This window comes from Abramis brama (assembly GCF_963993115.1).
Source record: "Abramis brama genome assembly, chromosome: 2".
In the NCBI taxonomy this organism is placed as follows: Eukaryota; Metazoa; Chordata; class Actinopteri; order Cypriniformes; family Leuciscidae; genus Abramis; species Abramis brama.
In genome coordinates, this window is record NC_139964.1 from 35,906,633 (window position 1) to 35,924,314 (window position 17,682).

Genomic DNA, 17,682 nt, shown 5'->3' on the forward strand with positions numbered 1-17,682 from the left:
TGTATAGGCACTTCTGATGCACTGGCTATATAAATAAGCAGTTACAGCTATTTAACAGTGTGGACTAATGTATCTATGTCAGGATAAAGCCATTGCAGAGCCTGTGTGCCGTCTGCTGGAGAACACCTTGCGCAGCACTCATCTGCCCAGTCGGATCGGTGCTCTTCATGGAGTTCTATACGTGCTGGAGTGCGATCTGCTGGACGATACAGCACGGCAGCTTATCCCTACTGTCAGTGAATACCTGCTCTCTAACCTTAGAGCTATAGCACAGTGAGTACAACTAAAACCTGACACACTTTATGGTCTGACTAACCTTAAACCTTCAACCAAAGGGGCAGTAGTTAGTACAAACTAGATGTTTACATTTTCTGAAGAAAAAATTACTGTGCAAACGTTGCTACCACAATGCTAGTGTGTCGCAGATGTTTGCCAGGGAGTTGCTGTGTGGTTCTCTAAGGTGTTCCAAGTGGTTGCGACATGGTTTCTTACTGGTCCAAGTTAAAATAGCCCACTAGTCGATTCAAAGAGTCGATTCCAGACTCATTTTCTTTATTCTTAAAAAAGATGAGGTGAATTCTTATAACAGTGCAATGAAAAGTATAATTTACACCATTATAATTAATTGATCTTTAACCTAGAACTATATTCTTTTATTAGTACACCGTTTACATATTTTAAAGGGTTAGTTCACCCAAAAATGAAAATTCTGTCATCAATTACTCAACCTCACATCGTTCCAAATCTGTAAGACTTTTGGTTATCTTTGAAACACAAATGAAGATGTTTTTAATGAAACTTAAGAGATTTCTGTTCTTCCTTTTAAAAAAGTCCATTACAACATAACTTTGACTCTTCATAAAGTGATCAGAATAAATCCATATGTATCGAGCGGTTTATTCCAAGTCACATGCGAGAACAAACCTCATTGGATCTTGTGCGTCAAGCAAGGATGTTTGAGCTTCAGTTTACCATGTTTGACGTGCACTATGTATGTACATTGATCTCTTCAGAAGACTTCGTTCGATTCGTTTTCAACGTTCGGCGTTTTTATGCGTTTTAACTTTTTCAAGCTTTAAATTTGTGGTGGAATGACCATTTGACTTTCAGTGGAGAGACCATTTAAGGACCATTTGAGAAATCATTTAAGATTTATTAAAAATATCATCATTTGTGTTTCGAAGAAAATTCATTTTCATTTTTGGGTGAAACACATTTTAACATGTTTAAATTATGCATAATTCCACCAATTGCGGAAAATACTGAAAAAGCCTACAGATGTCTACTAGGCCTTCTAATAACTAGTCATTTTAGCAGACATTTTAATCCCTGCTCAATCCCAATGATGAAGACTCATAGCTCACATTTTTCAAGGACTGAATCAGCAACCTTCCTATTACCAGCTTTGACCTTTAACCCCTCCACCACACCTCTCCCAGCGGCAGGCAAGGGCAGTCCAGTCATTAGTGTTACACTAACTCTTAGTGTTTGCCGTTTCATTTAAGAGAATATGGGATGAGAGGTTAATGGTTTGCGTCCTGCTTTGAATGAAAGATTTCACACTGTTTGAATCTCTCTTAAGAGGCTATGCCTCATGCAGTCAAAGCTAATGCCAAAGTCTCTGTGGCATGCTGGGAGACTCAATAATAGGTTAGCATAGGCAATCACAACACACTCCCGCACACTGCATGGTCATCAGCTCCTCATTAGCTGTAATGTATGGTGTCTTACTGAGATCTGAGATCCCTCATTAAAGACCAGGGCTAGAATTAGCATCAGATAGCCTCACTGAAAATAGATGAGCGTGTTTAGGCCTAACACTGTTTGTGTGTCTCTCTCAGCTGTGTGAATCTACACAACCAGCAGCATGTGTTGGTGATGTGCGCCGTGGCATTCTACATGATGGAGAACTACCCACTGGATGTAGGGCCTGAGTTCAATGCCGGGATCATTCAGGTGGGAAGAGGCCACAATTTGAAAAAAAGATCATTGGTGTTTTAATATTATTTGATCAGTCTTGATTCTGGACTTCTGTTTTGCTGAAAAAAATAATATACACAAACTTCCAACCTAGGGTGAAATCATTATGTACATTAAGAATGATTTGGGAGAAATATAATGTAATTTAAAGGAAGACTGTGAGTGGCGTTCTATGGCACAGCAGGATTTTAAATAGCCTCTGGGCACCGCCGATGTATAGAAAACTGTGTTCGACGTGGCGTGACTCTGTGCTTTTCATCCTGTGTGTGACCCCCTTTAAGATGTTTGGCATACTCTTATTGTCATTTCTTAGAAAACAAAACTATTTCATTAAATCATAGTTCAAACAACATGCAGAAAAAACATACATTTTCATAATCTGACATCATAATTTGCCCTTTTTCTGACATATTTAAGATGTTCAATGATATTTTTCAATGACATTTAAGAATCAACATGAATGCTAAGAGTACATTTATAAAAACTTGACGTGTTTCAAGCTACAAAGATTTGGTAACACTTTATTTTACAGTGTCCTTGTTACATATGCTACATGTTCTTACCATAATAATAACAACAGTAAATTATGGATAATTACATGCAACTAACCCTCAACCAAATCCTAATCCTACCCTATCCCTATTGTAAGTACATGTAGTTGCTTAATATTACTCAGTACTTAAATATACACTGTAACAATGACACCTTAAAATAAAGTATAACCAAAGATTTTTCCTTTTTAAAAATAAAATAAAATCATGGACACACTTATATGTCATTGAGTCTTCTCTCAAATTCAAAATTGCTTTATTGGCGTGATTGTAAATAATACAATATTGCCAAAGCTTGGAATACATAGAATAATAGTCTTCTCTCTCTACTGTTGTTTCTCCTTTACATTTCCAGCTGTGCTGTATGATGCTGTCTGCTAGCGAGGAGGCCACACCATCCATCATCTACCACTGCGTCCTGCGGGGTATGGAGCGGTTGCTTCTGTCCGAGCAGCTGTCGCGCATGGACGCGGAGACACTGGTCAAGCTGAGCGTTGACCGTGTGAACATGCCCAGCCCACACCGTGCCATGGCTGCCCTGGGTCTCATGCTCACCTGCATGTACACAGGTGTGGCTGGAGAGGAAGGCAGGACACATTTCAGCTTCATCTTTAATCCTGACCCACCTACTAACACCAACCCCTAAGAACAGACTCACCTTAGATGCTTACCCTACTAACTAAGCACATAGCAGCAGAGCCCTCAGTATGATTTTAAGAAAGCGTCTTATGCGAGAGGTTTAATTTTGTTCTTGTAAAACTAAGTGAAAATTCTATATAAGAAGATGTTTAGTCAAGATGTAGTAACCTAGTTTTATCTGAATTGGATCCATTACGGAACTGTTCTTCTTACTGATGTCCATAAATTTACATTACAGGGAAGGAGAAGGGAAGTCCTGGCCGCCCTGCTGATGCTGACCCAACAGCTCCCGACAGCGAGTCCGTCATTGTCGCAATGGAGCGTGTATCTGTTCTGTTTGACAGGTACCTATGTCTGTTTTTGAAGAAACTGAACGCAAAAGGCATTTTTCCTGAAGGTACAGTATTTTTTTTTTGCTTTTCCACTAATTTGTCTGTGGAAAATTCTTGCCGCAGGATTCGTAAAGGCTTTCCGAGTGAGGCACGAGTGGTAGCCCGGATCCTTCCTCAGTTCCTGGATGACTTTTTCCCACTGCAAGACGTCATGAACAAAGTCATCGGGGAGTTCCTATCCAATCAGCAGCCTTACCCACAATTCATGGCTACGGTGGTGTACAAGGCAAGTGCCACTTTTTTGATATCTTATATTATGCTTTGGATACTCTGTGATCTTAAATGTTTAACTCTTAAGATTCATTCACATTAGCAACATTTTGGTGAAATTTTGCAGGTAAAATAGATCAGTTGTCTATTGTCAGTAACATAGCGATATATGATGCACAGCTTACACAGGAGCTACTTTCAAACTAAGCGGCTTTCAGTTGGTCAACACGGCAAACACGTAAAATCTGCTTGGGGAAAATGTTTGCCTTCACTCAAGATTCCTATTGAAATAACTTGATTTCGACCAGCAAAAAAATTACTGAACAATGGTAAATGTGTCTGCACCTTTAGTCTTAGAATTATGTCATAATTCACTCATTCTCATGTTGTTCCAAACCTGCATGATTTTCTTTCCTCTGTGGAACATAAAAGATGATATTTAGAAAAAAAATTTGAAACATGTTTTGTGCATACAATGAAATCAATGGGGGTCCAGTGTTGATTTGGACCCGTATACTTTCATTGTATTGACAAAAACTGTTAAAGCATTCTTTGTGAGTTATCCTTGCTTTAATATGGTCATTTAAAGTGGAAATCAGTTTACTAAATAATGTAAACTTGACTGACCGCTTCATTTCCACTTTAATGCATGTATTTCTTGCAACAGGTATTTCAAACACTTCACGCAACTGGGCAGTCCTCCATGGTCCGTGATTGGGTGCTACTCTCGCTGTCGAACTTCACACAGAGAACACCTGTCGCCATGGCAATGTGGAGCCTGTCCTGTTTCTTTGTCAGTGCCTCGACCAGCCAGTGGATCTCTGCCCTGTATCCTTAAATGCATATTGGTGCACCCCTTGTACTAGTAACATCACACTTCCTGTTCCTTGCTTTCCTTTTCTTTTCCTCTTCATCCTTGTTTTCCTTAACTTCTCCCTTCCCCTTTAGCCTCCCTCATGTCATCAGTCGCATGGGGAAGTCTGACACGGTGGACATTAGCCTCTTTTGTCTGGTCGCGATGGATTTCTACCGACACCAGATCGATGAGGAGTTGGACCGCAGGGCCTTCCAGTCTGTCTTTGAGATGGTGGCTTCACCTGGCAGTCCGTATTACCAACTACTGTGCTGTTTGCAGAGCATTCACCAAGACACGTCACTATAATACAGACCATATGATACAGAACAATAATGTGTAACAATACATGTATATGAATAACAAAAATGTATCTACAGGCATCAAAAAATGGTAATATAATATCAGAGCAGAAGACATCACATTTATAAGAACGTTACACACCAGGATGCATGTACGGCAACAATGTATGGGATGGGATTGGCTGCTATGATACTGTCCGTGATAACCAGTGGACATTAATACAAATAGTTCATTGTTATTAGAGACCGTGGAACCAATCCAAGCAAGACTGCACATCCACTGAAGTATGTGGCCACAATGCACCAGAACATCAGTTATCTGTAATTAAAAAAAGAATAGTAGTACTACCATCACAATATTTGCCTGGTGTCACAGTATGTCACTTAACATCTCAAAAGTCCATATGGATGCAGGCTTGTCTTCTCCATATTTTGTATGCATAAATGCTCTTTATCTGGTTTCAGAGAATGTTACTGTGGCTGATCACAAAAGTTTCTTGGTAATCCAGTCAAAACTGACGATGCGTCTCAATCATTAGAAACGTAATATTCGAAGAGAATTTTCAGCTATAAACTAACTGACGGAAGAACATATTGTATTGAATGTTCTTACAGACATCATGCAAACACTGTTAAAATATCTCCTGCACTTCCAGAATTCAACCGATCCAAGATTAGATCTTTTAGTCCGCAGACGTCCCAAGATGCGTATCGTCCAACCTGGCTAAAATCAGTACATCCGGGTATTTTCTACGATGCCCGTCTCTACCCTCTTCTCCAGCTGTCCGTACTCCTGCTCCCTTAGAAATGAAAGACACACTCTTTCATACACCCACAACTCCCTCAGTTTAAAATCATTCCTTTTGCATGGGCAATGCATTGCTTTGCTCTGTGTTTGCTGGCACTTGAAGCGAAAATGAATTGTAAATCGAATTTGTATATCCCCTCTAATGTGGATAAGACTATTGGTATGATACGATTTTTTTGTGTATTTAAATGTAAAATGTGTTTGACTTACTGAGTAAGAGGGGTGAATTGCCTGAAACAAAGTTTATTTTTCTTCTAAAAATGTAGCTGTCTATATTTGTTGTTTTTAAGATGGAGAAAAAGAAAAAAAACAGATCACAAATGTGAATCACTGAGGTCCTTTTGTATGGGCAGGGCTTGAAATAGCCATAGCAGTTACCGTAGAGAGGTTTTTAGATGAGGGTTTCTGCATATGAAAATTACAGCTCAAATCTACATACTGTGTCCCTTGCAACACATCTGCAGTTATTTGTTAAATTTCTTTTAAAAGCTCAGGACGTAAGATATGATTATTGATCTAGTGTAATGACTGGAAGTATGTATTTTAATCTATAGAGTGTTTACATTAATGTACAATTTGTGTAATAGAAATAATATTTGTGATTAAACGAATAAATTGTGGTGCATGACAACACCCGTCGGTGGACATGAGATGGCGTCAAGTGAAAGGTCATTGTAACCGAATATGCGCAATAACCCAGTCTTCACTGTAAATATACGCCTAGCTGACCAGCTGAACATGCCTTGTATATTAACTTAAAGCATGCTTTAGTTTGCTTTCAATATTGACTCAATATTTTATGTCACAACAAAAAGGGGTGACTTTTGATTGTTAGTCGACTCAGTCTACATGGACATCGCATAATCGCATCTACCAACGACAGAAGACTTATGGCATGTTTGCTACCATGGAGACAGTCAGACGGTCATATCCATTAGATATCTGTTTTTTTCTGATTCAATTAGATGTTTGCTTTGACTTAGTGAAGCCGAATATGTAAATAGCAATTTATACTTGATATTTTCACTCCTCTGTGAAAAGCCTTTACTTCTCTAAATGTATTGGCACATTCATTTTACACCAACATTGCCCCATGCCTACATCATTTCTTGCAGTTTTACAGATTGTAGAACCATTCAAAATGATGGATTTCCATAAAAAAATTGTTTTTTGATAGTAGCTTTAAAATAAGACATTAGTGTTATGGGTCACGGACAGCTTGAATAACTTGGAATGTCTTTTACAAAGACCACCAATGTGACAATGCTGCAGAATCATAATGTTAATAGTGCGCCACTGACAATTTCATAAATATCAGAGAGTAAATACTAATATTCTATTTAGTTTGTGTGCTTAGGAAGCTTCACTTGAGAAAGAGGTTAATAATCCTGATTGGTTTAATGCATCTTAGGTGGGAATGATTTTTAAGCTATTTTCTTCCCTTGCATTATATTGTCTTATTATATATCTCAGTTCAGCGTTTACTTCAGCTTTTTGTGTTTTATTTGAGATATACATAAAGTTAAAACTTAGCTGGAGTTGAGTGGATGTGGCAGTATGTCCCATTAGTATCACAGTAATGCCACGATGGTCTTGCACCAGAGCCGCCTTTAAAAAAGAAGAAAATAAACTTATACCCTTTTTGATAGATATTTAGCTCACTTCTGCAAACTATGGCTGGTAAAAATGACAAAAATTGATGTATTTATTTTATGGACTGTTTTAACATCAACCATGAAAATACTACAGTATAGAAATTAATAAAATATGTAAAGCATATTCTGAAAACCCATCTTTTCTGTGAGCACTTAACCTAAAAAAAAAAAAAAAAACTTTTTCCTTTAAACCTTTGCTTATCGGGCTTATGCTACTCTGAACAATGCCTGAACTTCGTATTTTGAGCACTTCTTGCGTTGTTTCTTGCCTCTTCACGATGACTCGCTTAATTTAGTCCTAATTTGTAAGTCGCTTTGGACAAAAGCGTCTGCTAAATGACTAAATGTAAATGTAAAGTGGTCCATTTAATTTGGTTTATTGTAAAAAAAAATTGACACATATTGCAGGGCTTGTCAAGTGACTAGCAAAATCCAGCCTGTTGTTTTTTACTTTTGTATTTCACACTGAATGGGAGTTTTCATAGCAAGCTAGCTTTGAAAGCATTAGATCCCACCCTCCCATCAGTATGATCTCACCTCCTCCAAAACACATGAACACACTCAGCCAGAACAGAGTCAGCACCTCATGTCTCAAAGCACATAATATTATATGATAAAAATGAACGTAAACTTGCAGAGCTCTGGATTGTACCACATGACTGCTTCAGATTCATTTTAGCGTTAAACGGCTCTGGGTAGAATGTCATGGGTTGCCATCTTGTATTTACGGTTTAGACATGGCGTGAACACAGCATAAGCTTGTTGTTGTGTTTCAGGAGGAACTGTAAGATGGATGCTGTTTGTTTGCGGCGCTCTGTGACTGTCTGTCGACAGCTCCGCATATCCTCATGGAACACGCTGATGACGTGCGATGTCTGCGCGAGCAGGGTGTGCGGAGGTATGCAAATAAATAAGTTGACAGGCAGGTACAACATCCTATGATTGCATTCGGGCTGATTGCAATGATTGGACAAACATTTTTTGGTCCTGAGACTTCCACAGACTATGTAATTTTTTTTTTTATATTAGGAACACTTCTATTATTGATTGCTATCAGGACGTGAATAGAGTTTTAACCCGTATAACAAAAAAAGTGTTTATGAAAAACATTGCCTACGCTACCTTTAAGGGTGAAGTGGAGAAACATTGTTCTTTGTTTTTCGTTCTTATTTTATCATTTTTATAAAGTGACAGTTGGCTATTTGGCGAATATTGTGATTCTGCTTTTTTCCCCCCATTAAAATACATTTTAGTTCTTTTTCTTTTTATAAAAAAATGTTTTGTATAGGTTTACTCCAAGAGCAAGGCTTTGCACATTTTCTACTCCAAAGTGAGATGTTTTATGATGAGCTCGATAATGGATTTTAGAAGTTTACATTGTTAATCCTCTCAAAAGCGCAGGTTATTAACTTTGAGCAGAACGAATGGGGGGAAAGCCGGTGTGTGTGTGTGTCAGTAATGTACAGTGTGTGCAGAATTATTAGGCATGTTGATTTTCTGATCATATTTTATTCCCAGGCACATTTTGCCAATTCCAAACCATATTAATCTTAATAACTACTATTAATTTTGTATTTAATCATTTATAATTGATATATAATTGTTCATGAAGGCTGGAAATGAAAATGCCTTATATTCAGGTGTGCAGAATTATTAGGCAAGTTTTCTTTTACTGATAAAATAAGCCAAAAAATAGATTTAACTAGGCCTGAAAAGTCAAAAATTATTAAATGCCCATGAGAAGGATGCAATACTAATGCAATACTAGAGATTGCAGTTAAGGCATGGCCATTGGACAGTGAAATGCTCATTGGGTCAGCAGGGTCAGACAAAAACAGGTGGAGAAGAAAAGACATGTTAACTTTAAAAGAATGAAGAATTAAGGTGAAGAATTAAGTGTGAAACCATCAGGAACCCTTTAGTCTCCAGCGCCACCATTTTCCAGAACTGGAGTCTCCAGAAGAGCAAGGTGTCAGGGTCTCAGAGACTTGGGTTAGGTAAAGAATCCTAAAAAATGACCCCCTCTTAATAAGAATCACAAGCTGAAGTGTTGTGAAATACATGAAGACTGTTTTTTTATAGGCTTTATAGACAGACAGATTGAGAGTGACTCTTGAAGGACCAGCACCACATCCTCTTCTACCACTGTTTGAAGAATTCATCTTCCAGAATCTGACAGTAAGTTTTTGGAGTTCATTTTTAGTCCATCTCTGCAAAACGGACTTCAGGGTAGGAGATGAACTAAAAATAAACTCCCAAAACTTAGTCAGATTCTGGAAGATGGATTCTTCAAACAGTGGTAGAAGAGGATGTGGTGCTGGTCCTTCAAGAGTCTCAAGATTTGTTAATGTCTATAAAGCCTATAATTTTTTTTTTTTTTTTTTAAACAGTCTTCATGTATTTCACAACACTTCAGCTTGTGATTCTTATTAAAAGGGGGTCATTTTTTAGGATTCTTTGCCTAACCCAAGTCTCTGAGACCCTGACAGCTTGCTCTTCTGGAGACTCCAAGTATGTTGCAGTTCTGGAAAATGGTGGCGCTGGAGACTAAAGGGTTCTGATGGTTTCACACTTAATTCTTCACCTTAATTCTTCATTATTTAGCACTTAACATGTGTCTTTTCCTCTCCACCTGTTTTTGTCTGACCCTGCTGACCCAATGAGCATTTCACTGTCCAATGGCCATGCCTTAACTGCAATCTCTAGTATTGCATTAGTATTGCATTCTTCTCATGGGCATTTAATAATTTTTTACTTTTCAGACCTAGTTAAATCTCTTTTTTGGCATAATTTATCTGTAAAAGAAAACTTGCCTAATAATTCTGCACACCTGAATATAAGGCGTTTTCATTTCCAGCCTTCATGAACAATTATATATCACTTATAAATTATTAAATACAAAATTAATAGTAGTTATTAAGATTAATATAGTTTGGAATTGGCAAAATGTGCCTGGGAATAAAATATGATCAGAAAATCAACATGCCTAATAATTCTGCACACACTGTATATGTACTCATTTTAAGAGTTATCAATCTAATCTTTGAAAAAGTTACATTTAACATAATTCATGTTTATGTTGGGTCGACAGCAGTGTCTAAACAGGAAGTGTCACCAGCATTCACTGTTAATCAGCTAATAAAACTTTTATTGTTGAGTAATTACTAGTAATGAACTTAGAATTACCAAGAGAGAGATTGTTCATTTCATGTTTTATGTGGAAAGGGCTTCCAAAAAATCTTAATATTCACTTTCTATAGACCAAAAAGAACAACTTCAAGAATTAAAAAACATTTTTTTAAATTACCTTGAATTGTTGTTCTTGCTTGAACTTGGGAGGATATTTTACCTATCTTTTACCACTGCATTTATATAAAACTTCAGAATAAACTTGATTATACATCTAAATTCATTGTCATGTAAAGGAAAAGCCCTATACCGGTGTTGTCCTTAAAGAAGAAAAGAAAAAAACTCTGAGATGTAGATTCCTCCTCCTCCTGCTTCTGCTGTCCACACACCAGCTGCCCTCTCCTTTTGTTTACTCCTTATACAGCACTAAGGTTACCATGTCATTAAACTTCACATCAGGTTGGGACACATCCGTCACAAGTAAGAGCACTAAATTACTGAATATATAACTATGATTTATAACGCATTATTATTCTCTGTACTGTAATTGTAGGAATTTGTTATGTATTCCTCACAGGAAAGTTTTTGGGAAGTGGCGGCTAATGTTAGCAATGTAGCCATTGGAAATTCTTGAGCTTTCTGCGGATATTAAAACTTCCAGACTTTTTAGGTAAATAATACTATTATTTAACTGTATGCGTATCTATATGAGGTTGTCGTTTTATATATTTTCACAAGTTGTTGTGTCTCAATAGATGTTAACGTTATTCTTGTCAGTATCTGGCTACTGATGCCGATAATTCAATACCGTTAGATGTTACTCACTGCCCAGCTGTTCCTCGCGAAAACCAATACCGAGGCAGCTCGGCTCTCTACAGCTATTAAATATTAAATTAATCTGGAACTTAATAAGTATTAAGATGTGTACGGTGATTAACTTTTTGTAGTTTTTCGCTCGTGTTGTTTTGGACACCTGTAGCATAAATTTTGTGGTCAGTTGGGGAGAGTGAGTCTCTGTGTCGAACAGGGTTTGGGTCGTTATGGAGATGATTGACAGCCGTGGAAACCAATGAGCGATGAGAAATAGCTAGATACAGCTCCATTGTCATGGATACATACGTTGACGCGTGAGCATTCCAACCAGATTCCAACAATGGGGAAAAGAAGGCGGGACCGTTAGCAAGAGTGGAGTCTACTTGGGAAAGTCTTGCGAAGTTGCGAACAATAAGGAAAAATATCGAAGACAAACACTATTAAATTTGTGAGTTTATGTATCCTATCAGTTTTAAAGCGTGTTGTTCCTGGTGCATGTTTATTATTATAAAATGCGAACTATTTTTAAAAAAAATATTCGATAAGGATTGTATTTTTTTATTTCACGTTTAGAATATTGTTAGTTCTCGGCTATATTGTTATATTTTACATATATTATATTCAGTTATGTAGGTCAATGCCAAATGAGGATGAAAAGGATATTTTGAAAACACGTTCCATATAAATCTTTGTAGTTATGTTGGTTTCATATATTTATTTGAATAGTTAGGCTACACATCACCTAGACATTTAATGACTGATTGAAGCCTCACTAAAAATATGAAAAATTATTTTAATTAAACAATTGAAAACTTGTTGATCATGGAAGATGTGAAATCATATAAGGGTGAATTCAGGTTGATCTGGACACTTTCTTTTAGTAATCTCAATATCAATGGCATATGTTTTGTGTGTATTTTTTAATAGATCCGGACAAAATAGTCTTGTCATTGACCCAGACAGCGAGGGGGTTGGTAAAAAAATGTATATCTGTACGAAAGCCTATTCTAGACTGACACTATAATCATGACTAAGAATTGCAAAAATGTGTTATGCAATTCTCAACGTTTTAATTAATCTCTTAATATTTTAATCAACCTCAAATGCATTTTTTTTTTTTTTGCATTGAACAACTGAAATCACCTGTTCACATTTTCCATATAAATTTCTCTTAATATGATGATTCATCTGTGAATTAATTAACTTTTCCCTCTCTCCTTTGTAAAGGTAAGCATGCACCACGTTAGTGCCTTAGACTGGGGCTTTGGAGTTCTGATATCTGGTTGATATCATGAATCTCTCTGCATTTGTGAAGCCCTTGTCAGAAGAGGTTGAAACAGGGACTAAAAGAAGAATGTTCAGACAATCAGAGCAAGGCAGGAGGCGTGTGAATGCCCAGTCGTCTGCACGCATAAGAGGGGTGGAGGTTGCAAGGGGAAGAACAGGCTATGGCTTCACACTATCTGGTCAGTCTCCATGTTTGCTGAATTGCATCCTGAAGGGTAGTCCGGCTGACTATGTGGGCCTTCGCTCTGGAGATCAGATCCTGAGTGTGAACGACATCAATGTGTCCAAAGCATCTCACGAGGATGTCGTTAAGCTGATTGGTCGCTGCACAGGTGTCCTACACTTGGTTGTTGCCGAAGGCAGTCATAAAAGTGCACACCTAGATTCATGTTCAAGCGATGAAGAATTGGGGTTCCATGACCACAAGAGCCACTGGTTAAGGCCAAAGATAGACTCAAAGACACTAGGCATAAACCGCGCAGAACGCGTTGTAGCGGAAATGCAGTCTGGTGGAATCTTCAACATGATCTTTGAAAATTCTAGCCATTCATCCAGCAGCTCAGAGAAAGCAGTAGCTTGTGCCTCTACTTCCAAAACAAGGGCTCTCTCAGAGCCAGACTTTCCTTACTGTAACACTGGCACCCGACAGAGCGATCCCAGCTTGCTCACTGAAGAGGAGATGGCCAAAGTGCTCAATGATGACTCTGTGTTCATTGATATGTTTGAACAGCAAGATGAATTTCCCCTCTTGCAAACTGCAGACTCTGCGGGAATACTCAACGTTGGGATGATTGTAGGTTACCTGGGATCCATTGAATTAGCTTCTACAAGTGCTAATCTGGAAAGTGACAGCCTTCAGGCAATTCGTGGCTGTATGCGACGTCTACGTGCTGAACAAAAAGTGCACTCATTGGTCCTGCTCAAAGTCATGCATGATTGTGTACAGCTATGCAACGACCGAGGCGCTGTTCTAGCCACTTACCCTGCAGAGAAGTTAGCTTTCAGTGCAGTGAGTCCAGACGACCGCCGCTTCTTTGGCCTTGTCACCATGCAGGCCACAAACGACCACGGCATACATAGACACGGTGAGGAGGAGCAAGGGTTGCGTACGTCTTGTCACGTCTTTATTGTAGACCCGGAACTCTGTCATCATAAGATCCACCAAGGTGTTGCTCGACGCTTTGGCTTCGACTGCACTCCAGACCCAGATACCAGTGGATGCTTGGAATTCCCACCGACTTCCCAGCCCCTTCTACAGTTTGTGTCCGTGCTCTACCGCGATATGGGAGAATCTATCGAGGGTATGCGAGCTCGAGCATTCCTCGATGGAGACCTAGATGCTCAGCAGAACAACAGCACAAGCAGCAACAGTGACAGTGGCATTGGCAACTTCTTGCCAGAGGAGAAAAGCAACCGAGTCCTCTTGGTTGACTTGGGTGCAAACCCTGGTCGGCATGTTCCCACGGGACTATGGGAAAACCCTCCAGGATCTCGTAGCCAAAGTGTCCTAGGAGGTCTTCCACCACCACCGCCACCACCAATCTCGCATCGTAATGGCTACCGCCCTGACCAGTTCGTAGATCAGCCTCATCCACATTCCCACGCGGACCCACCTCTGCTTTCTGGCAGGCATCTGAACTCCTCCTCACGGCTGGATGTGTCAGGCCTTCCTACACGCTCCCACTATTCCGCCCATGGCAAGAAGGTGACGGGGGCATCAGGCCAACGTTGGCTGCCAGTTCACGTCCTGAGAGATTGGCGTCAAGGTCACAGCAGTGATCAGGAGTCTTATGCAGAGTCTACAGACGGATGGTCCAGTGCGAACTGTAGCACCCTGCCACCACCCATGAGTAAGATTCCAGCCGACCGGTACCGCGCTGCAGGCGAGATCGCCTCACAGCCTCACCGGCTCCATGCACAGAAGGACGAGTGGGCTAAGAAGCTGTTTGGGGAGAAGAACCTTCGAGAGAAACTGAACGATGGCAAAAGGACGAAAGATTCAGAGAAAAAGGTAAGAGAACTTTTTTTGTCTTCAATGTAAGTTTGTGTTTCACATCTGTGAAATACTTGTTTGGGGTCACAATCAGTAAGGCTACTTAATTCCAGAGGAGTTGACCGCAAATTCAAGTGCATTCAAAATTACAACTGTAATTGATACTAAGGATTAGGAGGAATTATTAAGTAATGGTTTTAAATTTGATACCAGTGCAGTACACTGGTTAATGAGCCAGGGAATGTGTTATTCAATCCACTGTTGTTTGTGAAAAGAAAAAAAAGCTTGCAGACATAAACTTATGTGCCTGGAATGGATAGCACTTTTCCCCTCGTTCTTATTATCAGGCACGGCATGATCCTTTACTTTGCTGTTTTCAATTGTGCTAGGAATTTTATCCTTTCCAACACACACACAAATATGAATCGCAACATTTAACTCCAACTGATATTCTCAGTTATGTTATGTTTAAAATGTGTGGTAGCTTTTATAGTTTTGCATTGTCTCTCAGTAAAACTGCACAAACACTTTACTGTCAAAAAGAATTCTGTCAGATAGGTGACATGCATAGCCAGGCTGAAAATACCTCATTCCCATTTGCTGCTTCAGCTGTGGCTCCTTGCTTGGAGGGAACATGTTAAAACTGACCCTGAGATGAGAAGATTGAGATACAAAGCGGGGTACGTATCATTCTCCCAATGGAAAATTTTCAGTTCAAATGGCCGTGAGCTCCCTCTGCTCTGACTGCCACGACTGCCACTGATGGGCCTCTAGTAGCTGACAGCAGATCACTCATATTGAAGTCTTGAATCTAGATGTCAAACCACTGAAACTGATCTGAATGAGATACTTTCAGAAATAGTTTACCCGAATAGAAAAATTCTGTCATCATCAATTCATGTTGTTCCAAAAAGTTTAGTAGAATGTTGATGTACTCTTTTCCATCAAACGAAAGCAGATAAGGACCAAGGGGCGGTTGAGCTCCAGTAAATTGCCATAAAAGATGTTCTTATGACTCGTGCAAAACTGTGTTCTACAGATGAAATGAAATAATAAATAATAATAATTTGTTACATATATATATAGCTCTTTTCTAGGTACTCAAAGCGCTTTACATATGGAAGGGGGAATCTCCTCAATGTTTTGGATCGGCATGAGAAAGAAATATCAGTATTCTTCTATTGGCTAGATTATGTGTGCACTACTAAGCTCTCTAAATACACACACTGTAAAAAAATTCTAACCTCCCCAACTCAAAATTTTCTAGTGACTGGTCACATCTAAATTTTTCAATTGGCCCAAGTTGAAAATTTGAGAAAATTTTGAGTTGTGGAGGTTAGAACTTTTTTTACAGTGTGTGTATTCTCAGGTATTTTGTAACAAAAATCAAATATGAATAATATCTTTGTTCCACACCGTTTAAACCAGGCTACATGTACAGTTGTCTTCATTATTCGTTTAAAAACGCATTTATTAGGAATTGAGTAAAGCTCAGAATCACCCCACGGGAGCCAACAGTGATGTCCACAGGCCCAAAGCAACAAAGCACACTGCATTGATTGGATTTCCCTGAATAGCACTGTAGCTGTTATATGCATCATCATCTGTGCTTTGACAATAGCTTCAGGGTCTACTAAATACAGAATAAGACATGTCAGGCGTCAGTGGTCTGTGTTCATTGCTTTAAGGAATCGTTTTTCAGTTCATTCTCTGCTTGTTTCATTCAAGCTCCACTTAATGTGTGTATCAACATAATGTGGATATCAACATTTTATGTTCAAATGTATATTGTATTTATATGGGAATGTGGTATTTGATGCTGTAGCATTTCTTTAAGTTTTTAAGATTTCTGTAAGTTTTTCGCAAATTTGAATCGCCTCTTTGCTTAAACTAATTAATTTTAAATAGTGTGACATAAATATTTCAAATATTACATGCAGTCTCTGAATTAATGAGGTAATAAAAACTGCATGCATAACATGGAATCATAAAATTTGCTTATTTAAAATGTGCCTTTTCTGTTAATTACGTACATAATTGTTGTCACGACATTTGCCTTAACCTTAAAACACAACACATTGAAATATGTAATTAAAAATACTGGGAAAACACTGGGAAAAATCTGGGAAAACCGTATTAACAACAGAACATTGGGCATTGTTTTTACAGACTTTACCTAGACTGTAGGGATCTATTCACAGTGGTTCCTTTCAATATTTTAGTTTAAACGTTCTTGTCTGTTTTGTGACATCATGAAAGAGATAGACACTTGCTTGGCATCCACATGAGGTCATGAGTTGATCTCCTAGTCGCCAAGAGGTGGCACTGTTCCTCTGTCTGTGTCAATTACAGGTCAAATGTTGTTGCAGAATAATATGATGATTCTTCTCCTTCATCTATTTTGACTCCTAAATGCGTATTCATTTTCAAATGATTATTCAGTGGTTTTAAGGTGGTATACTGATCTATAGGTTATAAAACAAAATAGCAAAGTATCGAAGTTGGCTGTATTTTATTTTTGTTTTATTCTATTTAAAGTAAAAAGATTTTCTTTTATTCCACAATCATTGTTTGGTTTCATATTATTATCAAATAGATTTGTTAAAACTTCAAGGTAATGAAAAATTTTTTGACACCTTCTTGTCTATGGTTAATGTAGTGAAACAACTTCATACATCCATTAAAAATCACCATGACACCATTTGGCTAAAAGTCATTACAAAAATGGGCCCACTGTATGTGCCATATATAAGCATTGTTCACTATTTTATGTTCATAGTATTTGTAAACTACCCTCCTTCAATGAGTACTGAGCATGTGCAGAACAATTGTGAGTCTGATGTATGGCGAATTCCACTTAAGTCATGTCAAGACTTGAGGAGAGCGGTACAGAAAAGTTGTCAAAGAACACACTTTCTTCTGAATCATGACTGAAAATAGACTCTAAAGGCCAGTTACATCAAGCACGATACCATAACCGTTCTATATGTAAAAGAGTAGCAGAGTCCGCACCTCAAATATAACGATAACGGCACAAAGAAACAATAATGTTGGAATGGCCAATCAAAAT

The 17,682-nt window shown here is 38.5% G+C and overlaps 2 protein-coding genes across 8 annotated transcripts in view; both read left to right on the top strand.

Moving 5' to 3' along the window:
- Positions 1–6,385, top strand: part of htt (huntingtin) — a 48,122-nt gene extending 41,737 nt beyond the window's left edge. For 2 of the 4 annotated variants that reach the window (XM_084093955.1, XM_084093956.1), the window contains exons 60-66: positions 83–273; positions 1,842–1,956; positions 2,887–3,118; positions 3,409–3,514; positions 3,626–3,788; positions 4,440–4,600; positions 4,721–6,385. In XM_084093955.1, coding sequence (XP_083950081.1) covers positions 83–273; positions 1,842–1,956; positions 2,887–3,118; positions 3,409–3,514; positions 3,626–3,788; positions 4,440–4,600; positions 4,721–4,934 — 1,182 coding nt within the window. In that variant the 3' untranslated portion in view covers positions 4,935–6,385. The remainder of the gene's footprint in view (positions 1–82; positions 274–1,841; positions 1,957–2,886; positions 3,119–3,408; positions 3,515–3,625; positions 3,789–4,439; positions 4,601–4,720) is intronic. The other 2 variants (XM_084093957.1, XM_084093958.1) reach the window with 2 other exon arrangements.
- A 4,504-nt stretch (positions 6,386–10,889) lies between these two features.
- rgs12b (regulator of G protein signaling 12b) overlaps positions 10,890–17,682 on the top strand; it is a 51,282-nt gene continuing 44,489 nt past the window's right edge. For 3 of the 4 annotated variants that reach the window (XR_014605166.1, XM_084107200.1, XM_084107198.1), the window contains exons 1-2: positions 10,903–10,999; positions 12,560–14,630. Coding sequence is in view for 3 of the 4 variants with exons in the window: in XM_084107200.1 (XP_083963326.1) it covers positions 12,624–14,630 (2,007 nt within the window). In the remaining variant the exon portion in view is untranslated. Of the gene's footprint in view, positions 11,000–12,559; positions 14,631–17,682 lie in introns of all 4 variants that reach the window. The other variant, XM_084107199.1, reaches the window with a different exon arrangement.